Source organism: Euleptes europaea, chromosome 11 (assembly GCF_029931775.1).
Source record: "Euleptes europaea isolate rEulEur1 chromosome 11, rEulEur1.hap1, whole genome shotgun sequence".
NCBI classification, from domain to species: Eukaryota; Metazoa; Chordata; class Lepidosauria; order Squamata; family Sphaerodactylidae; genus Euleptes; species Euleptes europaea.
Window position 1 is genome coordinate 35134322 of NC_079322.1, and position 27353 is coordinate 35161674.

Here is a 27353-nt window from a genome sequence, read left to right on the forward strand (position 1 = left end):
AATATCTCCAGTATTGCCAGTATGCCTTCAATTACCATTGGGATTCTGCAAGTAGGGCCTCTTGATGCAAAAGGCATTATGAACACTTATAAGGAGATAATTATTTTGAATAATTTGATATTTTGAATTATAGGAGTAACAAGAAAAAACATGCCACTGACACTGTTTGTTGCTGTAAATAAAACTGCACAAAGAGGCCAAAATGCTCCATTCCTTACCATACAGAAGATTCACCTGATTTTAGCATTTCGCCATCAATCAACGATACAGAAGTGAGTCCACCTCCGCTTCCAAACACTTGATATAGCTGTAAATTTTGTTCATCAGGAAGCAAATAGACACTCCTTATGCTTGGCTACTTTCACTTTGAGCCATCCTATTATCTGCTGCACTCAGGAACAACTTTTTTCTGTATAGAAGCCCTCTATGCCAACAACTAATACTTTATTTTTTGCCAGTAACCAAACATGGTCTAGTTACAAATACCCCATTTGAACTTCTTTGCCATTGCAAGTGATGCTATTTTTTCATCTTTTGCTATATTGTTATACTTGCACAACTTGTGGGGAGGGGGGAGGCAATGGCCATTTTTCCAGGCTGCAGCCTCCATCCACATAGGGTGCTCCATAGCTGCTTTAAATAGCTATATAACATGCCTGGCGTTTCAATCATGGGCTTGAATCCCACAGAAAATTGCTGACGGAAGGGGGCAGGACTGTCTTTTCTCTCTCCCCATCCCCCTGAGCCTGCCCACTGAAATTCTCCTTCTGGGAACAGCAGATCCTGACAAATAGCATGAGAGGAGAGTTGGAGGTCTGCAGTGGTAGGAGGGAATTGGTAAATGTTGCCCACTTCTTTCATCAATGGAAACTTTCTGCTGTATCCAACCCGTGGAATTCCAGGGTCTCATGCAGGTTGACCGGAGCCAGCAGAACCTAACCTAAACATATAACTTTCCCTTTTCTACGGTGCTGTAGGGTGTCCCGAGTTCTGAAATTTTGTTCCCCGAACACTCTCTCCTTTTCATCAGTTCTGAATTTGGTTCCTAGTCCTCAAAGGGAATTATGCCCTGAAAATTCATGCTATATGGGAAAAGAAGGTATTTGGGTGTGGTAAAAATATTCCTGCCTAAAATAAGAGTGATGCTCAAGAATAAACATTATTGTTCAGATATTTAGAGTGGCTGCTTGGCTGCCAGAACCACTTGTAAACTAGGTATGTGGAGCTGCAAAAAGGACATCCCTTCCATTTTGCTATCTGGGATTTACAACAGTGACCAGGAAACTAGAAGATTCTATTTGGCTTAAGGAAAATCCAGAAGGCTGAATATTTTACAATGATACAAAACAGTACAGTAACACAAAAAGCCAAGTCTAATATACATGATTGCCCCTATAAATTTGAACAGAATTAGGTGATCTTCCCTTGTCCCTTCCGAAACACTTTTCATTCCAGCCTTTTGTGCAGCAAGATATCCTTTCCCTAAAAGCATTAGGGAAAATGTGATTGTAAAAGCACCATAATTGGCATGGAAGCAGCATGTGGAACTTTAATTTTATTTTAATTGACTGATTTTCAGCTTAGCTTGGCAATATTCCTGCAGTTTTTCTTCTCACGCTGGATAATATTCAAATGGACTCCTATAGACAAGGTTTTGCCTGATAGCTTTTTCTCTTACTCTTTCGTTTAAATTTTTTCTAACCTGCTTTAAAGGCAGATATGTATTGGATTACAAATAAAGGACAAGATTACCAGAGACACCTCCCTGGGAAAGCATCCATCACCCGCCACTGGAGAGTTACCATTTGCTGGATTTTTGACTTTCATTAATGAAATGTCTGCACCTTGGTTTATGAAGATACTTGCTGCACCATCTGAAGTCCTGCCTTGTCCAGAATACTGGACTGCCACAGCTATATGGCATGTTGCCTGGATCTGAATTTGAAGAATTTAGCTGATCCTCAGGGAATTTCAGACTTGGACAGCATCTACATTTATTCCCAAGACTATGCTAAGGGGCGTTTTGTTGATCTCGTCTTAAACAGGCAGTATTATTCATTCCATTTGTCTTAAGGGCACTTTTTCTATGCAAATGCTTATACAGGCCAGGCTATATGTAGGCAAATTCTTAGCATATAAAGATGGTGTATCCCTAAAGAACTGAAGTACTTTGAAAGTAACACTTTCAAGTGGTTGGAATAAATATGGTACCCCAAAAGACAGGCTGCAGCAAATCAAGATGTATTTGCCTGGGCAGGATTTCATTTTCTGCTACTTACAAATCACCGTTCCAAATCCATGAACCTGTTTTCACAGGTTCTTCACAAGAAGAAGAAGAGTTGGTTTTTATATGCCGACTTTCTCTACCACTTAAGGGAGACTCAAACCAGCTTACAATCACCTTCCCTTCCCCTCCCCACAACAGACACCCCATGACGTAGGTGGGGCTGAGAGAGCTCTAAGAGAGCTGTGACTAGCCCAAGGACACCCAGCTGGCTTCATGTGTAGGAGTGGGGAAACAAATCCAGTTCACCAGATTAGCGTCTGCCGCTCACGTGGAGGAGTGGGCAATCAAACCTGGTTCTCCAGATCAGAATCCACCGCTCCAATAATCACTAAATAGGCTGCCCAGAGCCATGGGAGTGTGTTTACTAATAGGCACACATTTTCCAAAAGCACAAAGTAAGAGGCAAACTACACAATACACTTCTTCACTCATTTACACTAGTTTGCCCATGTTCTCTGCAGTCACACAGCAGCTGCGGGGGTACTGCTTCTTTTAAAAAAGGAGAGCTCAAACTGGATGGAACGGCACCGCAGGAGCAGGAAGGGCTCCTGCTTCCCCTCCCCTGCCGTTTTCCTGTTTTTTTTTTATTTTGTTTTTTTGCTTATTTTGCTGCTTCACAAAATATCTCCTCCTTGCAGAGTTTTTTTTTTTGTGTGTGAGAAAACTGCTTGGGGAGGATGCAGCAGCCCCTCCCCCCCATGGTGCCATTCCAAGACCATCTGGGCTCTTTTTTTCTTTTCTTTTTTAAAGAAGCAGTTCTCCACAGCTGCTGTGTGGTTGTGGGAAATATGGGCAAACTAGTGTAAACCTGCTCTGGGCCTTTGCCGGGAAAGATGAGGGATAGAAATCAAATCAAATAAATAAAATTAAAATAAAGAGGTGAAAAAATGTATCACATAGTTTGCCTCTAAGTCCTGCTTGTATCTCTGCATTGCTTGGGCTGTTTTTGTGCTATCTGAATGTATGCATTGTTAGCTGTATTACGACTTCTCTTCCTGCAATGCCAGGGAACACTAAGAATAAAACACAGCACAAAGACTGGCATATTGCCGTCCTTAACTGCTGCACGGGACTGAATGCCAGTTTCCATACAGTCTGTGAAGATTCTACACCCGCAGGGGTATCTGTGATTGGCTGAACTTGCTCAGGACTAGCCAGTAAGATTCTAAACAAAAAACAGAAGGTGGGACATCCTTCTTCATCACATAACACAAATCTACACCACTTAGAGTCTCAAACTTAACCTATCTAACATTTCCAGATTCTGGCTCTCATTCTGTTATAATAACCATTGGACATTCCAAGACTTTTTCGTTTCTAATTTTCCTATCAGAAGCTGAAATCCTCTTTGAAACCAATTTATATGAATACTTCTAGGGATTCCACTTTTTGAATGTCTCATGAAGAGGTAAGAGAACGACTGTACTTGAGACCAACGCCGACTCCTTGGACAAATATCCTGAACAATATCTTAAATGTGCACTCCAATGTTCCACTAATTTTCTACTGGCATTTTGTACTTATGTCGTAACATATTGGGAAGGATGGCAGCATGGTATAGCCCAATCTTGCTAGATCCTGGAAGCTAAGCAGGGTCGGCACCTGGAAGAGAGACCACCAAGAAAGGTTCTGCAGAGGAAGGCAAGGGCAAACCACCTCTGCTTCTCGCTTGCATTGAAAGGCCCTCGCTGGGGTGACCATGTCAGCTGCGACTTGACGGCAATTTTACACACCCACACATAATATATTGCTTCAGCACACAGAATCAAGTTAAAGAGAAACTAAGCATTACCATGGAACCAAAGACACTGATGTTAACATGAACTCAATTCAACAGCTGTCTAAAATAGAGACATGGAAGTATCAGCAACACAGTTGTTACATTGTAAGGCGGGTACATTTCATTATTAGAGATGTTGGATAGCTCTTTGGCAGGCTGGCAACCCTATTCTGAAGACAACTGAGGATAAAAACAGCTTGGAAAACAGACTCTGTTTTGGTGGGATGTCATAAATGAGTGTAAAGATGACTATTCTTCAGGTTCTAAAACAGACTCTCCTTATACTCACTAACTTGATTGTAACGCCACCCGCGTCACAATGCCATGCTAAAACTCAGAGGTGCCTGTATGCATTTAGTCACAGTTTACAAATGAACTGAGACTGCTGTATCAAACCTGAAGTTCAAGAACACCCACTCTAACTTCATGTTTTTCTAGGAAAAAAATGTGCCTGTGTGTGTTCTGAAAAGGGGAGGGCATCAAAAAGCAGACAGCGCAGCAGAAACAAATTATTCTTTGTCACAGAGGGAAATTCAAGAGATTCAGATTGCTCTGAAAATGCATTAAGTTAGTTTACATTTCCATTAAACAATGGGTGCTATTGTCTCTTTTAAGAAAATTTATACCAAATAAAAGTTTCTTACTGATTGCTAAGTGGGGAGTTGGTTAGAAACTTTTAACCAAGTGAAGGTATTTAAAAAAATAAACCTTCTGCGGAAGACGCACAGAACTTGCCACCAACACCTGCTGCAATTCAATACGTAGGAATGTAGATTTCAAGTCATACACTTCAATGTATTTGTTTTTATATTCTGACTTGAGATAGGAAAGATAATAAAGCCCTGAACTGTATATTAGAACAGATGTTATGGGGCTTCTTTGAGCCCACACAAAGTAAAAACTCAACCAGCCCTATCACAAACCAAACCTGCACTTTAGCAATGAATTTTACAATTGTAGATTTCATGCATAGCATGCTTTATAAGGGCTTTTATCCTGCAACTTTAATTTAACAAAGGCTCACTTGGAAATACGGTTTTTGTAACTCAAGCAGTAATAAATCCCATTCATTTCAGTGCAGAAATTTAAGCATGTGATTGTGTCTCAACTTGTTAAAAGAGATGATATTTAAAATGCTTAACATTGGCTTAAATGCACTCTTTATTTACGTGAAGGTAACCAGGTACAGTACCCTTTCAAAAAATTTATTATGTCATATCTGTTGAAAAGCTGATACCACCACCAGAATAGCTGCATATTTCCTTAGAAGACCAACTGAAAGACGGAAGGAATTTAGCCATTAGCCGCATTTGTTTCCCTTTATTTTTAATCAGGCTGAATAAATCCAAGGGGCCATCCTAGTAGTAATGAACTATTAAAATGTCTGTAAAAGTTGTTTTTAATTCCTCTATTTTTTCTTGTCACCCTTCCAAGAAAGAGTGAGACAAAACTCTAGATCTTTCTTTAAGATAAAATAACTTATTTATGTAATCTTGATGTTAGATTAATTCTCTACTTCAAAGCCATTCACTTGATTTTGGAGTACTGGCCCTAATTTCTTCAGAGTTAAGAAGAGAGCTTATTGGTAATACTTTAAACTCCAATCCATCATCATTCTGCTCTGTTTCTTTAAGATCACTGTTTTCCTTGGATTGCAACTCATCTTTCAGCACAGTTTGAAGCCAAACACTATGAGCTATGAAGAAATTTCGAATGAATACAGCACTGCTTTCTAAACACTTAATCACAGAAGAATTAAGGGGGTAAAGTTAAGGACATGATGAACTCTTGAGGAAGGATTTTAGTGATTGATTCACTACAGTCTCAATAGAAATGTTGATGGCATTTAGGGTTGATGTTGTGCTCTTTTCTAAATGTACATTGTTAATGTACAAGTTATTCCCTTACCATCCTGTACTTTGCATTTCTATAAAAGAAACATTTAAAACCAAGGATTCCATCAGCCATTACAGATGGATGATGTGGTGGTCTAACTAACTAAAATCTTTTTAATACCTTTGGGAGGCAGCTCTCAATACACTACTCAAAACTACAAAGGACTTAGTATAAAAAGGGAAAATACTTTCAGTTGGAATCACCAATTGTCCTCTGTTCCAGTACAAAATTCACATTACAGAATGCACACGTTTACATTTATAAGCAGTACACTTAGTGTAAGGTGTACACACATCACATGCTACTGACATTCACAGCTTGTGTACACCTATCTGGAAGTTTAGAGGCATTACAGATTAGCTGTTAATATTGGAAAATTGTAAAAGTAAATAGCAGAAAGAACTTCGCTATATATTTATTCACTTTGATATGTCCTTCGACCAGCTCCCCTTGTACTAAAATCCAACCTGTCTTTTATCACCAGCCCCAAGAAAAAGAACACATTTAACACTTGCTGCACACTGATGGCTGACCCCTGTGCTTCTTATTGAGAGCAAAGACAACACATTTTGATTGGTTCTAGTTAATGACAAAGCATAGCGAATGAGCACTAATGCTTGACCAAATTTATCAGCAGTAAATGCTCAAAGCCTTTTTTCTAGATGAAGCTTGATGCTGCAAAAAAGCCCTTGCTATTAATGGCAAGGTTCTGAGTTTAAGCTATTTTATTGTCTAGTATGACTTTAGACTGCAATATAAAATTTGCTAAAAAAAAACAAACTTAACTTCTCCAGACTTTACTGAAGTTCTCTCACAGTCTGCTAAACTGATATGCTTTTTGGACCCACAAGAAATACTTTAAAAAATGGGTGGTCTATTTTAATAACTGTGTATTATTTTTGCGTTTAACTTTATTTCTGTTTTTTCTTTAAAGAGGCAATTTTTTAAAGTACTTGTACTGATTTTTTTTAAGCGACTGGCTTCAGTTTCTAATTATAAGGGAAATGTTTTGATTTCAGCATTAAGGTATCATGATGCTCCCATCACACATCTTTAAAAAAAAAAAGAACATTTCTTTCCGTTCCCTTGTGGATTAAGCTCTCTGAAGAAAGAGGGCAACTGAGATGCCTAGTAATACAAAGATAGCAAGCATACTTCTACAGTTAATGCTTCACTGAAGTATCAAAGAGTAAGTTAAAACAATTTGATAGATAACCGTCATTTGTCTAAATCAGTGTCAGAACAACGAAGCATCCTTCGATAATGCAGAGAATGTGGTCCTTGGGACAGGGCTGGTTCTTGCTGTTTCTCAGGGCTTGAATCGGCACTGTTCAAGGAAGCCACTGTTTCCCCACCTACGTTCCTAGGTACTATCTGTCAAGATCAGATAACAAAATAGTAATTTTTTAAAAATAAAAATCGGCCACCACCAGCACTGCTGTTCCTTTCCCTGCAAGTCCCAGACTCTTTAACGGATCCTGAAAGTGCTGAGATAATTGATGGCAAAACACGAGGGGTGTTCACAGTCAGTTTTCTAGCAAAACAGAAACTTCTAAGAGAAGCAAAGTTTTTTAAAAAGGAAAGGTGGCAGCAAGGTCAGTGCAAAGAAATATTGGGGGAGTTGTTTGTTTTAGCGCGAGAGGGCAGCCTGGAACTTTAAATTTCACCCATCCCAGTGGCTCATGCCACAGTGCAGAATACCATCACTTCAAAACTTGTTGGCTAGCATTTTAAAAGGCATCTAAAGGAAGCATGCAATCCAAATTTTAAAGAGTAGAACAGCAAGGTGCATGTACATACATACAGGGGAAATTTTCCCCTTTTCCCCTTCTAGACGGAGAGAACATAAAAAACATAATTACTACTTCCTTTCTAACTATAATGCAACAAAACTAAGAATACACTACTGCGATAAACACTGCAACACATTTATGCTGGTGGTCATGTCCATTATTCTTCAAAACATATGCATTCAATCCATACACATGTATAACTGTACGGGGGGGTGTCTCTTTCACCTGCACCATTAACCGCTTATTGTGGATTTTGTTTTGTTGTTGCATGCAAATAAATAACAGATGAGAAAAGAAGTGGAACAAAATAATAGCAGGACCTACATTGAGCACTGCGCCGGTGCTGCCACTCTGTTTGTGCCAATCCACTGAAGCATGCTTTTAGAGCCTTCTCCTGGAGCATGCAGGAAGACGGACTTGCAGTGTAGAAATCCAGCATTTGACCAGGGCTCACTGCTAGCACATCCATACAGTCAAACATGATTCCCCCCTCTACAGTATGTCTGCAAAAGTGCCTTCCTCTAGGTGTGGAAGGAAAATGGCATATAAAAGTACATCCAACTCCATCAAAGTCTGCCCCCTTTTTTGGCACGCAGGCTGTTGGTCTTTTTCCCAGACCAGAATCATGAATTATGACAGGCAACACAGCTAAAAGCCTGTAATTGATCCAAATGATCATTTACCATTTTTCCAGGCTGTGTTCCGCCAATCCCCCAGAATAGGGGGGGGGGAAACAAACAGCATTCCAAGTTTCACTTCTCATCCATCTGTTCCCCGAATCTTTCCCGAAGCCTCTGTGCCTTTCAGGCTTTCCTCGAAGAGGGAGTATTTGTTGTATCCTGCGAATCGTCAAAGTTTTGCTGAGAAAATAGGCTTTGCTGAGAGCCCTGGATCCCCCTTTGCCAGTGAATAGATCCTTCTGCCTGCGAACAGCTCACTTCCTACTACTTGTGTCACACAGAATGAAAGATTGAATTGCTTAATATATGCGAGTGAACTTTCTATGAACCCTTCCCAGGCTGCTAACCTTCAAATGACCCAACCAGTCTGACATCACCAACTCCCAGGATTCTCACACGGCTTAAAAACTCCCAGCAGCCTTGCAAAATAATGCAGGCAGGCACGGAAGCAGGCATCAGCCAGCAGCCGCATCTATAATAATACTAACTTGTTTTTGAAAGCAAAGCAAATACTTTAAAAAATAATAATAGGAAAGAATATAAAATAGCAAGGAGGGCTGATTCAGGATCACAACAATAAGGGATTTCTTTTATACTGTATATTGTTTACACTTTACAGATTCTCCCCCATCCTCCGGCCCTCTTCTTCATCAAATTATTTTCTGTTTCTTTCAAAGATTTCTTTCCTCTTCTGGACAAACTATCACAAACGCTCGGCACTCTGCATTTGCAAGCTCTGACATGAATCATCTCTCTTGTTATGCTTCCAAAAGAGACAGTGTAATGTAACATTCTGTATTAATCCCAGTACAAAACAAGAGTTGATTTTCTTGGCACAAAACGATTGCAGCCGATAGTTAAAATTCACAGTGCCACTGTTTGCCAAGCACTGACATTCGTACTGACCTGTAATTCGTTCCTAATTCAACCCTCTAACTTCCCAGGGTACTGGATACTGGATACTGGATACCGTGTGCTGCAGTTTCCAAGAATATGTAACCATGGCAAAAAGACTTGTACATATGGTTGCCAACCTCCAGGCAATAGCTGGAAATCTCCTGCTGTTACAACTGATCTCCAGCCGGTAGAGATCAGTTCACTTGGAGAAAATGTCCGCTTTGGCAATTGGACTCTATGGCATTGAAGCCCCTCCCATCCCCAAACCCCGCTTTCCTCAGGCTCCGCCCCAAAAACCTCCTGTCGGTGGCGAAGAGGGACCTGGTAACCCTACTTGTACACAATCTACACTCAGGAGAATGTACAATAGAATGTGCAGAAAAAATATTGTATATGGCTGTTGGCCGTCACAAATAGCTAAAACATAATAATACAACAAATAATAGTACATAAAAAGTATTTACAATAAAAGTATTTAAATTTCCTCCGTCCAAAAGTTATCTTGAAGCACGGAAAGCATCATATGTGAGGGAGCCCCTGGACTGAGGCTTGGAAGTTCAGAGGGTAGAACAAGCGCATACATGGCATAGCAGCACACCTTAATCTGAAATTACTCCTGTGTATAGCAACTGTGATACAGAAAGCATAGTGTTTGTGACAAATTCACAGATATCTGGGAGTAACTCCTAATCCATATAGACTATAGTAATATTTTAAAGCTCGTCCAACTTGGTTCTCTCTGTTCACGTGGACTGTGCTAGCAACGCTTTAGAAAGCTCAGGGACGCTCATAGTTTCAATGGCGTGCAATTAACAAAATGTGGTGATATTTACCATGTAGATCACATGAAATGCTAAATAGAGATCATGCAACATAATAATAGGTGTAATAACAGAAACAGAGTAGGGGAAAAGGGTTTCTTGGCTTAGCATGGCAGGGAGTCACGGTGACTTTGGCTATTGCACCAGATAGAGAATTTTCCCTCTGTGCAATTTCTTCCCTAATCATAATACAATGGCACAAAGAGGAGTTCATGACCAGAAAATCTTTCCTCCTTCCAACGACTAAGACTCACTTTATATATTCACTTATACCCCATTAGTGCAGCACCCTGTCAGCTACAATGTTCACTGTGTGACTTTAAGCCAGATCCTACATTTCAGCCTAACCTACTTCTCAGTGTTGAGACTATAAAAACACAATAGGCCCGTATAAACTTATCAAAGAAACAACAGGCATGAAGCATAAGCATTTTTTTGTTATTCACAATCCAAAAAGCCGCTCATTTTATTGCATGCATTCCATGCAGTGGGCTAAGAAGATCTACCTTTCATTCTCCTCTTAGAGTGCATATAGCTAAACATATTTCTACATCTATGAACATATGAAGCTGTCTTATACTGAATCAGACCCTTGGTCCATCAAAGTCAGTATTGTCTATTCAGACTGGCAGTGGCTCTCCAGGGTCTCAGGCAGAGGCCCAATGCAACAATGACTTCCTTGGATTTCCTCTTTCCCACTAGATTCAGAAAAAAAGTACAAAGAATCCATATTGCATATATCTAGGAATGTATGCTCCTAGATGCAATATGGATTCTTTGTATACACTTGAGAGAGAAACAGGCAGGGATATTTTTATGAATGAGGGTTTCAGGTGATCACCCTGGGTAGGGATCTAAAGGCTCTGGAATGGGGAGGGGAGTAGTCTCTTATGCTGGAGGGGTGGGACACTGCTGTACTAGGTTAATACCTACACACATAGTATATGAGAGACATAGACTAACCAATATTACTAGAACCAATCTGACCAGATGTTTGAGTAACTGGTAATAGATTTTACAACCTATACACATGCCTGGTTGGGTTTGAACTGTTTGTATATGTGTGTGTGTGTGTGTGTGTGTGTGTGTGTGTGTTAAGTGCCGTCAAGTCGCTTCCAACTCATGGCGACCCTATGAATGAAAGTCCTCCAAAATGTCCTATCTTTGACAGCCCTGCTCAGATCCTGCAAATTGAAGGCCGTGGCTTCCTTTATTGAGTCAATCCATCTCCTGTTGGGTCTTCCTCTTTTCCTGCTGCCCTCAACTTTTTCTAGCATGACTGTCTTTTCCAGTGACTCTTGTCGTCTCATGACGTGACCAAAATACGATAGCCTCAGTTTAGTCATTTTAGCTTCTAGGGTCAGTTCAGGCTTGATTTGATCTATAACCCACTGATGTGTTTTTTTTGGCAGTCCACGGAATCCGTAACACTCTCCTCCAACACCACATTTCAAAGGAATCTATTTTCTTCCTATCAGCTTTCTTCACTGTCCAGCTTTCACACCCATACATAGTAATAGGGAATATGATGGCATGAATTAATCTAGTCTTGGTGGCCAGTGACACATCCTTACACTTCAAAATCTTTTCTAGCTCCTTCATGGCTGCCCTTCCCAGTCTCATTCTCCTTCTGATTTCTTGGCTGCAGTCTCCCTTTTGGTTGATGGTGGAGCCAAGGAATAGAAAGTCTTGAACAATTTCAATTTCCTCATTGTCAACCTTAAAGTTGTGTAATTCTCCTGTAGTCATTACTTTTGTTTTCTTGATATTCAGCTGTAGTCCTGCTTTGGCACTTTCTCTTTTAACTTTCAGCAGTAGTCGTTTCAAATCTTCACTATTTTCTGCCAATAATGTAGTCATCAGCATATCTCAAATTATTAATGTTCCTCCCTCCAATTTTCACCCCACCTTCATCTAAATCTAATCCTGCTTTCCTAATTATATGTTCTGCATATAGATTGAAGAGATAGGGAGATAAAATACATCCTTGTCTGACACCTTTGCCAATTGGAAACCATTCTGTTTCTCCATATTCTGTTTTAACTGTGGCCTCTTGTCCAGAGTACAGGTTGCACATTAAAACAATCATATGTAGTGGCACACCCATTTCCTTTAAAACCAGCCATAGCTTTTCATGATCCACACAGTCAAAAGCTTTGCTGTAATTTATGAAACACAAGCTGATTTTCTTCTGAAATTCTCTTGTATGCTCCAGTAACCAGCGTATATTTGCAATATGATCTCTAGTGCCTCTTCCTTTTCTGAAACCAGCTTGAACATCAGGCATTTCTCGTTCCATATATGGTAACAGCCTTTGCTGTAAGATTTTGAGCATCACTTTACTTGCATGAGAAATTAATGCGATGGTCCGATAGTTGCTGCAATCTTTGATGTCTCCGTTCTTGGGAATTGGAATGTAAATGGATCGTTTTCAGTCTGTGGGCCATTGTTTTGTTTTCCATATCTGTTGGCATATTCTTGTCAAGATTTTGATGGACTCTGTTTCTGTGGCTTGGAATAGCTCTATTGATATCCCATCTGCTCCTGGTGATTTGTTTCTCCCGATTGCTCTCAATGCAGCTTTCACTTCACTTTCTAAAACTGTAGGTTCTTCTTCAAAAGATTCTTCTTTGAAAGAATCTTTTATCCTTTCATCTCTTTTGTATAGTTCTTCAGTGTATTGTTCCCACCTTTTCTTTATTTTGTCCTGTTCAGTTAATGTATTTCCATGCTGATCTTTCAGCATGCCTAACCTTGCTTTAAATTTCCCTTTGATTTCTTGGATCTTGTATATGTATGTATGTATTTATTTATTTCTGTAAATGTGTGCAGGCTTAACATGTGTTTTAATTAACCACTGATGAAGGCCCAATAGGCCTAAACGCATTTGGTATGTGATTACAGAGATCAACCCTAGGAAATGCCATTGTGCTATTTTAATATTTTTAAATATTTTAACCTTTATTTAGCGCTTCTAATAAATTATATTTTTAGTATTTATATACATATATTTTTTCTTTCTACCCAACCTTGGGTACCCAGCAGGGGTGGGAGAATCTACACCTATTTCCGCTATTAAAGTTGCTAGAGTCACTTTCCAGAGCAGAATCTAGTAGTTCTTTCAGTAGACTACCACCAATCAAGCCATTGTTATGCTAAGTTGTAGATAGGCTCCAACTGTGATTTCTGCTGATGGATGTGATTTCCAGAATGGAGATTCTTACCTTCTCCCTCCTAATACACTCAAAGTGTTTTCCCCCAAATGCTGCTCAAGAGAGACAGGGAACCCAAAGAAACAGAATGAGTGGTGAACTGGGGGGGGGGGTCTGCAGTGGGAGGAGGAAATCAGCCTCCTCCTTTCTGTAGCAAAATGCAGTGCCTGGGTCCAATCCCCTGTCCTGAATCCTGGCTCCCAGAATTTCTGATACACAAAATACCGTATATACTCGCATATAAGCCGAGTTTTTCAGCCCAAAAAAAGGGCTGAAAAAAGCCAACTCGGCTTATACGCGGGTCAATACGGTAGGGTAGGGGAGGGGGGAGGAGGGGGGAGGAGGGAAGAGGGAAACTTACCACTGCAGCCATCCTTCGCTGCCGGCCGGCTCGCCTTCCCGTGGCCTGGGAGCGACCAGCGGGGCCTGCCTAAGAGCAGGCAGGCCTCGCGGCCACCCCCCCCCACACCCCCTGCCACCTCCGCCGTCCCCCCCCCGCCGCCGGCCCGCTTGCCTGGGAGTGGCCAGCGGGGCCGGCCTGCTCCCAGGCAGGCCTTGCCGCCGCCCCCGCTGCCTCCCCGCTCGCCTTCCCGCTCACCTTCCTGCGGCCTGGGAGCGGCTAGCGGGGCCTGCCTGGGAGCAGGCAGGCCTCGCCGCCCCCCCCCGCCGCCGCCGGCCCGCTCGCCTGGGAGCGGCCAGCGGGGCCTGCCCTGCTCGCCTGGGAGCGGCCAGCGGGGCCTGCCTGCTCCCAGGCAGGCCTCGCCGCCCCCCCCCCGCCGCCGCCGCCGACCCGCTCGCCTGGGAGCGGCCTGGGAGCTGCCAGCGGGGCCTACCTGGGAGGCTGCCGGGCCCGTGCCGCTTTCCGCCGCCCGGAGCGGCCTGGGGGCGGCCTCCAGCGGCTGCAGGAAAGCCGCCCCCACCGGGCCCGGGCTGCTTTTCGCCGCCAGGAGCCGGTCAGGTAAGCCTGCGGGGGGGGGGGAGGAGTTATAAGCCGACCCTCGGCTTATACGCGGGTGCCTAATTTTTCCCCATTTTTGGGGAGAAATTAGGCACCTCGGCTTATACGCGGGTCGGCTTATACACGGTATATACGGTAAGTGAACATTAAGTAAATACTTGACACTGTAAAAATTAATTAATATAATATTGACCTCCACATGAGTTGAATTTTTGAGTGGGTAGAAAATTTGCTACCTCTCCATTTTTTTGCAGAAAATTTTCCATTTCTAAAAATGTATTGTTTTTAAAAAATTAGCTGGTAGAATAATGCATGGCTACAATACCAGTTGAATTTGGCTGTTTCAGAGCATATTCCCCACCCACACACACAAAAATAACATGCCTAACTATTAAAAGTTTTGTTTACTACATCTAATTCAAATCAGCATGTTAAATAAGATGCCAGCAACAACAAAAAACTGGAAAAACCAGATGATCCTTTTTCAGTATGTTGTGGTTGTTACGCTGGCCTTTGAATGTTCATGAGAATCAGCCTATGTCAGTCCATTTTCAACTCTACATGCAGATGAAAACAAGCTTTACCAATTGGGTGCACAGTGCATATTTCAGTCCAAAGAGTAAGTATTCTCACAAGAACACATGATCCTCTCTCCCAATACAATAGGCCTGCTATTCATTAAAAGCTCAGTGACACTACTTGCTGACTGGGTTAACAAAACTTGAATCTCAAACGATTAAAGAACATATAAAAAGTTCTTTTTGAAATGGAGATCTAAATTGAAAACAAACATCTTTAACAAAAAGCCAGATGTGATCTGTAAAGGCTACAATTTAAAGAAATGAAAACAAAAACTCATATTTTTTTTCTCATTCAGTCAACTAAATGGAATCTCTTGATTCAGCAGCAGTGTATTCCTAAGAAGCAGAACTCATCATTTTGGGTATGCATTACCTTCACAGTCTACCTGTAAGCTTGCTAGAGACACTGTCCTTCAGTGTTACTCCTCTGAAGATGCCTGCCACAGCTGCTGGCGAAACGTCAGGAAAGGAAATACCAAGACCACGGTTACACAGCCCGGATAACCGACAAGAACCAACTTGCTAGAGGCATCTGGCTGGCTGCTGGACGAAACAGTATGCTAGACTAGATGAACTTTGATCCAGTTCCACAGTATATTTTTTACGTTCTTATGACAGAAGACATACAGTCGCCTTTCTAAGGTTTTTTGTAGATACCTTTTAACACCTGTTTGGAAAGAACACCTCAGCTGTAAATGTCAGTACACAATGCGACCAAGTTCAATAGTTTTTCAAAGAGCACCTGACCTCATTCTGAAGCCACAGTACCACTTAACTGAAATGTAAAGAGTAAATCATACAGTAAATCCCTACATAAGTACCTAAATAGTCCTCTGGGACAGATGAATTGCATCCTATTCTAGGGTACTCAAGAAAATCATTGATGTACTCACAGAATCTCTGTCTGTTACCTTGGAGAAATCCTGGAGAATTGGTGAGGTACCATTAAACTAGAGAGAGGCAAATGTTGTCCCAATCCTCAAAAACAAACACACACACACACACACACACACACAAAGCCAGAGAAAAAGGAGAATCCAGGGTACTACAAAGCAGTGAGTCTCACTTTGATACCAGGAAACATACTAGCATGTGGTCAGATTTCAACACACATGCTGAGGCTGCCTTGTCATATTAAGCTCAGGACTTCAGGATTGCCATGATACCCATAAGTCTGTCTCATGTTGAGATGGGTCCAGCACACAAAAAAGGACATACAAAGGACATTTTTCTACACCTAGCAGCTTGCCAGTGATCTGATTAGGGAGCTAGAGGCCTTTTCCATAGGGATGGCTGATTTGCTGCCTCATCCTTGAAGTGGCAGTGAACCAATAAGAATGGTACATCCTCGGAGATTAATGGATCCTGTTGGTTTTCAGGCAGCTCTGAGGTGTTTTGAGTGACCTCCCTAGTGACTCTGTGGAGGCTCTTGTGACTGCATGGAATGAAGGTGTGATATTTTTGCAAGGTTCTTTACTGATAAAATAACTCTCATCCAACCTGACTTGGAAACCAAGCTGAGAGTACAGTCAGTACCTGAGGTGTCGGATACAGTGTATTGGAGACTCATGGGGAGTGTGACAGCCATCACTATGTTCTTCATTCATTTACCTTTTCTGAGGTGATGGTGGAGCAGCTCCAAGGGTTCTTGGCCCATTTCAATCCAGCTTCAGGCCTGGATTTGGAAGCAAGGTCGCTTTAATTTTACTGGTGGACAGTTTCCATTTAAAGTTTGACAGGGAACAGTCATCACTGTCAATACTGTTAGATCCATCAGTGACTTTGACAAGGTTGACCACTCCTTTCTTAACCATCAGTTGGACCATGGCATTGGCATTAAGGGAGCCCTTCAGGTGGTTTCAATCTTTTTTGTCTGATCAAACACAGTTTCCACCAGAGGAACAGAATAATCTCGGTGGCATTTGTCCTGTGGAGTGGCACAGGTTCCTGTTCCCTCACACATGCTCTTTAATATCTATATGAACCACTAAATGAGATTTTATGGAACTTCAGGGTTGACTGTCATTAATATGCTGGTGACACCCAACTCTGTATTTCATTATCCTAGCCTCCAGAAGCATCTGTCTTGGCTCTGAACTGGTGCTTTGAAACTGTGGTCAGGTGGCTAAGGTAGAACAAGCTGAAGCTGTGTCCACACAAGAAAGAGATTATGTTGGTTGGGAAGTCTGACGATTTAGAAGGAATGGATACACTTGTCTTAGATGGAGTGCAGCTGGCTTTTGTACAGCAGGTTGACTTGGGGAGCTCATTGACCCAGCCTTGCTGTTCAAAAAGCAGGTTGGTGTAGTGCCAAGGCTGCCTTCTATCATCTGCTGTTGGATCACTAGCTCTCTCCTTTCTTAGACGCAGCCATCCTGGTGGTCACGTTGATCCACACTTTTGTAACCTCATAGCTGGATAACTGTAAAACAGTCTATGCTGGGCTGCCCATGAAGACAACACAGAAACTGCAGCTGGTTCAGAATGTGGGAGCCTTAAACGTCAGGAGCTAGCCAAAAGGAAAATATTTCACCTATTTTGGAACAACTACATTGGTGGCCTGTTTGTTTCCAAGACCAATTCAAATTGCTGGTTATTACCGTTATGGCCTTGGACCCACATTTCTAAAGCACTGTCCCCATCCATGTGCTTCCATGCACAAACTATATTCTTCAGGCTGCCAACTATTGGCTATTTCTCCTCCTGGCATCAACCAGAGCCCATACCTTTTCCCATTTTGTGAAACAAGCTCTCTGAGGAAGTGAGTGGGACGTCATCATTAGAAATCTTCAAGAAATGGTGTAAGAGGTGCAAGGGGATGTCACAATGGGATACTGGAAGTAGGCATCCTGGGAGGGAGGAGAGATCTGGGATTCTATTCTATTAGTTTTAAAACTGTAATGTTTTAATTATTAATTGTAAGTCACCTTGAGCCACAAAAAGAGGTGAGATATAAATAAATAAATAAATAAAAATGTGGCAAAAATAAAAGCCAGCATGAACTGGTCAAGAATAAATTTGAATAGACTAAATGAACATCATTGTTTGATCAGGTTACTATTCTACTGGATCAGAGGAATGCTGTGGACATAATATACCTTCATTTTAGCAAGACATGTGACAATGTGCCCTAGAATATTTTGGTTAGCAAATTGGTTAAATTGGGCTATATTAGGGTATGATTGAGTAGATTCACAGCTGATTGGAGAACTGGACTGAAATTGAGCTTATTAGTGGCATCTGGAGGGAGCTCTCGAGTCTGGTTCGACAAGGCACTGTCAACATTTTCAAGTGGAGGAAATCCTTATCAAATCTGTAGCTGATCCAAAACTGGAAGGATAGCTAACACCACAGAAGACTGAAACAAAATTTAAAATTACTTTGATAGACAGGAAAGCTGTCCTGAAGCTCACAAAAGTAAAATTCAACAGACATAAATGCAAGAATTAGGTGAAAAAAATCTAATGCACAGGTATATATGACTGAGACATATCTGGCCTGGTACATGTAAAACGAGTAATGGAATGGCAGTTGATCACAAGCGAACCATAAGTCAGCAGTATGAAGCAGATGCAAAAAGGGCTATTGCAATTTTAGGCTGCGTTAATAGAAGCACAGTATCCAAGGTATGAGGAGGAGTACTTTCACCCAGTTTTCCAATGGCCAGGTGTGGTTTACTAGTATTTTTGGATGGAAGAGAGTGCACTGGGAGCTCAGGTTTGTCTGCAGTGTACATCTACAGAAAGCCACGAGTATTGTGCTTTCCTGATACACACATTTTAAAAGGCTTTAAGCATAACACATCTCAGTCCCTACAGCTTGATAATATGAAGTGCAAAGCACCTCTTTTATCAGAAATTGTCTGCACTCACAGATCTTTCTTCATAGTCACAAACATGGGACCTTGGGGTCGTATTCCTAGACCCTAGAAACAATGGAAAATAAGAAAAAAGATCCCTTTCTTGCATCTCATAAGAAAGAAAAACAGATAAAGAATACCAGCAAATGAAGTAACGTTCTTACTTTGCATTTTGTCCTTACTGGTGATTAATATGGATATTTTAAAATTCATAGATTTTTGGCAACTTCAGAAAATAAATTTAGTAATTAATGCTAAATCGTCTCTGAATTGAATAAGATAGCTTTTCCATAATATATCTAAATTAGCTGAGTTCACCATGTTTTGTAATGAATTATGCCTATGCTAATGCTTAGTTATTACTGAGCCCATGTGTAATTAATGAACATTAATTCTTTAGATAATCTAAATGCTACTCTTACTATTTCTACCCATTTCTGTAATAAGTTAATTAGCTCAGATTAGTTCTGTAAATTGTATTTTGCTGCTTTAAAAATTATAATTAATAAGTTCCTTACACACTGGGTAAAATGAGGAAAATTTTCACATGATACCAATAGTCATTTAAAATACACAGCTTACTATTCATTATAATTTGAAAAAAATATACACTGTGAAGCATTAATTAATTCAATGGTTAATTTAAATGTAATGATGTGTGAATATTTTCTTCTCTTATCCATAGTTCTCAAAAGATGCTAAAGGGAAAGAGCACTCTCAAATTTTTCCAGAGCTATAGGAAAGAACATTCATTTCATTAAAGGTAAAGGTAAAGGTCCCCTGTACAAGCACCAGGTCATTCCTGACCCATGGGGAGATGTCACATCCTGACGTTTTCTAGGCAGACTTTGTTTGCGGGGTGGTTTGCCAGTGCCTTCCCCAGTCATCTTCCCTTTACCCCCAGCAAGCTGGGTATTCATTTGACCGACCTCGGAAGGATGGAAGGCTGAGTCAACCTTGAGCCGGCTACCAGAAACCGACTTCCGTCGGGATCGAACTCAGGTTGTGAGCAGAGCTTTTGACTGCAGTACTGCAGCTTAACACTCTGCGCCACGGGGATCAATATTCATTACCCTCATGTTAACTGCTACCTTTCAAGCTTCAGTGACAAAGGTTTTACAATCAACATTCTTAGACATAAATACAGCAAAAGAACAAAGTTAAAATCAAAAACCTGTTTCCTTTGGTATTATTCTTCTATTACTTTTTTGGCTGATGTAGTACATGTAACGCCCATCATAATGCCAAATTTCACATTTTGTTTCTGTGACTCTAGCTGCTATACAGCAATGGCTAGCCATTCCATTCAGACCCATGGTTTTTACTCAGTAAATAAAGTGCGCGAGTCCAGTGGCCACTTTAGGCAAAGATCAAAAGTCAGTCAACTCTCCAGCAAGTGTCCTGGAACCAGGGTAGATTTGATTTAAATCACGAAATTGTGAATGGATTAATGGAATTCATATACCCAAAAAAATTAAACATTGCATGAATATATAGCCTCATGCTACATAATTAAAAACTAATCCTTATTTCATGATGAATAACCTTTGGACTATAATGAATCTTAGATAGCTTTCTCCCCCTCAAAAAGCATTTTATTAAAAAAAAATACAATTTAACCAAGGCTTAAAAGGGTGTAACCGTTAATTGTACTATTAAGAAGCAGCTACAGACCTTCTTTTTCACAGCTGTCTGAATCACCATTTTATAAGTTTCAGTTAATAAGAAACTTGGACCATTCTCCTCCAATTGAGTTATAATGAAATACCGTTTTAATTAGATTGGTATTAATGGACATGTCACCTGTGCCTACAGAGGGCTTTTTTACTCAGGCAATAGAGTTGCACTGTACTAAATGATTCACAAAGTTACTTGGAAAATTATTAGGGACTGTGGTCTATACTACTGTGTATGGCTTGCTAAAACTAGGATCCTCCTATGGAATTTTGCATCATTTAATGTGTCATGTTAATACTTATGCTTTGCTTCAGTTATGTTTCTGGTTGGTTCTGCAACCCTAATCCTATTGCATTGTTTATTGAATGTCCCATCTGTTGATTGTATTGACTTACTCTGTGTAATCTGCCTTGTTGCACTCTTCCCATGTACCTTGTCTTAGAATGTGACACAACTGCTTCATAAGTCACAAGTTCCCGAGGTAAAGGATTAACCTGCCTAGCCTAAGATCCAACATGGTATAGGGGCTGAAAGTGGTGGACTGTAATCTGGAGAACCACATGAGCGGCGGACTCTAATCTAGTGAACTGGGTTGGTTTCCCCCACTCCGCCACATGAAGCCTGCTGTGTGACCTTGGGCTAGTCACAGTTCTCTCCGAAGAAGAAGAAGAGTTGGTTTTTATATGCTGACTTTCTCTACCACTTAAGGAAGAATCAAACCAGCTTACAATCACCTTCCCTTCCCCTTCCCACAACAGACATCCTGTGAGGTAGGTGGGGCTGAGAGAGCTACAAGAGAGCAGAGAATAGCCCAAGGTGGCTTCATGTGTATGAGAGGGGAAAGCAACCAGGTTCACCAGATTAGCATCCACCACTCATGTGGAGGAGTGGGGAATCAAACCTGGTTCTCCAGACTCGAGTCCATACTCCAAACCCCCACTCTTAACCACTACACCACCCTGCTGTATGCTCTCAGCCCCACCTACCTCACAAGGTGTCTATTGTGGGGAGGGGAAGGGATGGCGATTGGAAGCCACACTGAGACTCCTTAAAGGTAGAGAAAAGCGGGCTATAAAAAACTTACTCTTCTTCTTACGTCATATCCAGAAGGAGATATGTACAAATCCACAGTGGAGTGTTGCATTTTCTGTCCCTGCACTGAGAGAACATTCCTCCATGGGAATATATTCTTTAGATGGGATATATACCCCCTATAGTGTGGTACTCACTCTTCACCTTGCAGAGAGCCACATTTGCAATTATCATGAACCAAAACAGCCACAGACTACTGTATACTCTGTGTACCACCCCACCAAACACACATATAATAATATAAGCTATATCTATTAATATTAAATATATCACTATAACCTTTTCAATTACCAGAGTACTTCTGTGCAGGGAGGGTTTTTTCTCCCCACCACTGCTGAACTTTAGCCAGCCTGTGTGTATTTGGAGCAAAGGGATAGGTTCCCTCTCTGCCTTCCTGCTCCCTACCCATCATGAGACACAGCAAGCAGGGTGAGTCAGATTGCAAAGGAGGAGCCCATGGTGGCCACGAAGAAATGTGAGTAAAACCACCAGCATCCCTGTGTGGCCAGCTTGCTCTTTTCCTGACAAGCTGATGTGCTGGTGGTAGTGTCCTCTCTGCGGCCAGCTTGCTCTCCTGTGATGCGGGCCAAGAGGCTGTGAAAGAAGGCTGGGATTGATGGGTTGAGCATGGGCTATTTATTTATTTAAACACGTATTAGCCGCCTTTCCACCTTGAGTTGTGCCCTTCTAAATTCTCTGTTTAGGATTGCACTGTAAATTACATCAAACTAAAGATATAATCCATTAGAAAAAACAGGGGTTTAACCTCCCTCCCCAATTTTTTCCAACAGAAACATTGGAATTTTACTTCTATATCCCAGTGATATCTATTTACCCATTTCTCTTTTCCCGCAATCTCTTTTGGAATCTGGTGGTTGCAGCAGATTTAAAAGTTGTATTTTCCACAGCCAGGTGGATCCTATCCTCATCAAGTGCCTTCAAAAGCTTCCAGACATTCGTACTACTTTATGTAAATACATTTCTGTATAAAAGTATATTGGCTCCATCAAAGAAACTGGGCTAGAGCCAAAAACACTTAAGAAAATGCACCTGGATCTTTTATTTAAACAGAATATTGCCACTTTAATACTGTAATGTCGGAGTGTACTTATTTAAGTCTCTAGAGAATATTTAAGCTAGAAACAATCTTGACAAAGCAAGTAGGCTTAGTCCAGCTACAGATCTACCCTCAAAGTATACCACATTCAGATGTATTCATTGCCTGGAGAGCTAAAGCTTACAAATGGTGGGAGGGGGGAGGCTGGATCATATAAAAAAACCTGGATTTGTTGTTGTGGAAATAGGAGTGTTGAGGTAGGAAAGGTCTCTTCTATAAATAAAAATACATTTGTAGTTCTTTGTTAAGATATACCCCGAATTGAACTTATCACTAACTTGAAATGCGGGAACAAAATATGGTGAGGTGAGTGGCTTACTCCCAGGAAAGGTTCTTAGAATTGCACTGGTAAAACACCCAAGATGGATTTTAAGCTTTTTACAGCCCATTCCTGACCTCTGAGGACAAAAGTCCTCAGGAAGCCAAAAAGGGGCTGCACCGGTGATGCAGCCCCCTCGCGCCGGCACCCAGGCTACTTACGCCTCAGTGAGTGGCCTTAACGCCAGCAGGGAGACCCAGATGCTGGTCTCTTGGCACTGCCACAGCAACGCCACCCAGGGGCAAAGGCTAGGCCTTCCGCCGGTGTCCCACTGGCGCAAAGCCCATGGGGGTGGAGCTTCCTGTCTACTTTTGGCCCAGCACACTTGCAGGGGGGATGGCGTTGCTGCGAATGTTTTTTTGCAGGAGCAGCATTGCTGTTCTCAATGGGGCAAAAAGCCCCATTAAAAAAAAAAAGCCTTTTAAAGGCTTTTTAAAGCTTTTCGGCGGCCAGGGAATAGCTTAGGAGGTGCTGCAGCAGCATCTTGGCCATGCCGTCCCCGGCCACCGAAATCTCAGGAATGGGCTGTCAGTTTCCCTCCTCTTGTGATCCAAGCTATACTGCTTAAGAAATATTCCCAAGGTTATTCTATTCATTTTGAGTCCATTAGTTCCATTCTCTGTTAGAGGACACTCACATTCAAATTTCAACTCTATCAAATAGTTGTTTGAAACAAGTATGTCCCCAGCATTTGAACAAATGTAATGAATCACAGATTGATTATTAGTTCTTTTGGACAGATTCTGTTTTTGGCAAACACAAACTGTCAAGTGCTTTCATTTTCCTGCTTCTTTTAAATTTAGTTCTAGCACAAACTGTTAAGTGCTGTCTAGTCGCTTCCAAACTTTAGTGACCCTATAAATATCCTCCAAAACGTCCTATCATTAACAGTCTTGCTCAGGTCTTGCAGACTGAGGGTCATGGCTTCCTTTATTGAGTCAATTCATGTCATGTTGGGTCTTCCTCTTTTCCTGCTGCCTTCAACTTTTCCTACCACTATTGTCTTTTCCAGTGACTCTTGTCTTCTCAAATGCCCAATGTATGACAGCCTCAGTTTAGTCATTTCAGATTCTAGGGAGAGTTCAGGCTTGATTTGATCTAGAACCCACTTATTTGTCTTTTTGGTGTTCCATGGTATCCATAAAACTCTCTTCTAACACCACATTTCAAACAAATCAACTTTCTTCCTGTCAGCTTTCTTCATTGTCCAACTTTCACTCCCATGCTTAGTATTATAATTCAGCAATATTTTAATACTCTTGTTTATGAATCCATATTGATTACTTTGTTAAATACATTGTCTTGTCTATTCAATTTTTGTTTTTATGATTGTTTATTTTTGTCTCTGTTGTATCTGGAAAACTTCTAATTAAACATTTTTTAAAAAACAGTATGAACTGAAAGTCTACTATGCAAGTGAGCTGATCCCATTAACTCCAGTGAGGATGTAGAATCTGTAAGCAAATGGTTTCAGAACTACATTCACATGAGATTGTGTTTCAATATATTACATTCTTATTAACGATACTTCCATATAAAGACATATATGCCTTATCAAATAATTTTTATTTCTATTACATGGTGGCTTTCCACCACAATGCAGAAATAGTTACAAATGTGTTGTAATGTACTGAAATTAAGATGGGCCCAAATAAATATAATTCAACCAATAGTAGGTATTGCTACATCAGTATTACAACCTTAGTTAACTAACTATAGGTCAGATTAATAAATCTTCTGAAATTAAATGTACAAATTGTCAAAACCTTTGCAAATTTATTAGTAAAAATTTATAAAGCTTTTTAGTTAGGGAGAAATTTATGCAGTGTCGTATGTTATAATTACGAATCAGCTCTTCTATAGTATTTTTGAACATCAGCAAAATTTAAAATATTGAAAAACATTACTGGGTCACTTCACTATGTCAATGTCAAAATCAACACATATCTTAAAATTAAGAGGCCATACATATCTTACTTCTTCAATAGTGTTATGATCTCAGAGCTGGAATCATTAACCAAATACAAAATCAATGAGAAAAAAGGCCTAATTCAACCATTTTTGGAGTGCATGTTCACTAACTGTGATTTATACCATTGTAAAACTTTTGCCTTGTTCTTGTTCTTTATAGAAAGGTCAGGGCTGTGTCTTGAATACTAAGCTAAAATAGTCTTTTGCAATGGTTTATTATTTAAATTTCTAGCTCTATTCCAAAGGCAAAACTGTAATTTAAGAGCATACACATAAAGTGTCCAATTAAGCTTAAAACAAAGCAAGCTTACAGATAACCAAATCTCTTTTCAGTGACCTTTGCAACCCTACTCAATCTATGAAAGTTAAAACACTGTCTACAAATATTTCTATGGAGGTATTTAGAGGTCAATCTCAGGTAATGTAATAGGACTTAAGGGAGTGGTGATCACTTAGGCATGCTGGCTCTGAACTCCAAAGCAGCATCTTGAACTGTGCTGCTAAGAAAAGACAATATAAAACCAGTGGCAAAGGAGCTAGCAAAAGCTCAGTGCCTTCTTCAACAGCTGGTTAAATACCAAGACTGAGGAACCTAAGTATGAGGAGATAACATATGGCCAGTTTGGGCAATACAACACAATATGCATAGTGTGGCGCAAGAGAAGGGGGCAATAAATCTAGTATTCAGCCATCAGTTTCAGGCACATGTATACCAAATCCCAAAGGTGATGGAGATGTCGTTATTATCTTTTGCTCAGTTTGTAGAGTTCCATAACAGCTGCATTAGACCACCAGTTTCATCCAGGCTTGCAAGCAGCCACTCAGCTATTTACCAGTAGCTACCATTGATAGGTAACAAGTAATTTTAGATAGCAAGGCAGGATCGCTTTACAAAATTGGGTCTTACAAAGCTAGGTTTCCAGGACATAAATCATCATCAAAAGTATACTGGACGCAATAAGGATGGATAACTGGGAATGGGACATAATTTGTGCTGTGTCAAGACATTACATTCTACATATTTAGAAATAAAAGGAATGCTAACAAGAGCCATAAAGGAACAATCCATGCTTTTCTTAAGGGTAACAACTGAAATCTGAAAAGAAAGACATATAGGCCTTTTATACTTGGCTATTTCCCTCATGGTTACATCTCCGGTGACGTCCGGTCTTTGTTTTGATTATTCATGCTGTTTCCGACAGTCAAAGGTCGCCTCGCTCTCCCCCTGCATTTCCCCGCATTTTCAGAGACCTGTTTCTCAAATTTGAAAACAAGGGGAAACGCAGGGGGAAAGCGAGGCAACCTCTGACGGCTGGAAATGGCATGCATAATCAAAACAAAGACGCAAAAGTCATGGGAGGGGTGACCTCGAGGAAAACAGCTAATCATAAAAGGACATAGAGAGCAGGAACAAACAGGTATTCACTGAAGCCTGGGGAAAATAGGCTACATAAATTAATCTTATAACGAAAACTTATTTTATGATCATCATGTCTGTTTCCTTAATATATTTTTCTTGCTAAGGCTGTGCACATCCCTGTAACTTTCAGCAACACTTCTGCCAACATTTCCTATTACTCCGCGCAGTCTGCCTTTTATGGCAGGAAACAGCATTTTCCCAATAATTATTCCTTGCTAAGCGGCATCTACATGACTACAGCAACTGTGCCTCTGCAGTGTCGAATGTACAGTATATCAACCCACCCACTGTTATGGTGCCAAACCTCACAAAGCAAGCCGCATTCTCAGAGCAGAAAGAATGTCGACCACTTACAGCTCTATTATTACACAACAGCAAGGGTGCGGAGAAATTTGAAGTATGAGCTGATGTGCTCCCCTCCCCCCTTACCGAGCTATTCTTGGCAACTAAAAACCTCATGTGCTTCAGCCATGTAGATGCTTTAGCATTGTAGATTATTACACAGAGAAAGGATGTTTTTTGTAATCCATGATCAGTATGTGCTCTGGTACAATTCACATACCACTTTTGGTCATGCTCAAATTCTTGCTATGGTCGGCAGTACTGGACACTGGCTCTGAGAAAAATATTGTAAGGTCAATGAAATGAATAGTGTGCCTATATAAATAAGACTTGAGGCAGGTGATGAAGGCTTTTCAGAGCTATCAACTCCCTTCTCAACCCTGGTGGGTTCTAGCAACTGCACTGACATGTAATTATAATTTTAATGTGTTAAGTAAATAGGGAAGCTTGATATAAAAGGGGGTGGGAAATAATAGCTGAGTTCCAAGGATGAGTCTCTAATTAGGTCTTGTGTGTCTTCCAGTAAAGTAATAAGAGTTCACTGGTTCCAGGCCCTTCTTCACAGGGTTCTTCTAACACAGTCAAATGTAAAGAATGTCAGTACTTGGAACTTCAGTCTTAGAACAAGAATTCAAGAAGTTCTTATTCTAA

At 40.9% G+C, this 27353-nt stretch overlaps 1 protein-coding gene across 2 annotated transcripts in view; it reads right to left on the reverse strand.

Moving 5' to 3' along the window:
* The window catches only part of RARB (retinoic acid receptor beta), a 233296-nt gene that overhangs the window by 102267 nt on the left and 103676 nt on the right, over positions 1-27353 (reverse strand). Inside the window, exon 1 of one of the 2 annotated variants that reach the window (XM_056857878.1) lies at positions 8081-8440. The exons of the other annotated variant lie outside the window; for it this stretch is intronic. Coding sequence (XP_056713856.1) covers positions 8081-8435 — 355 coding nt within the window. The 5' untranslated portion in view covers positions 8436-8440. Of the gene's footprint in view, positions 1-8080; positions 8441-27353 lie in introns of those variants that run through there. 2 annotated transcript variants of the gene reach the window in all.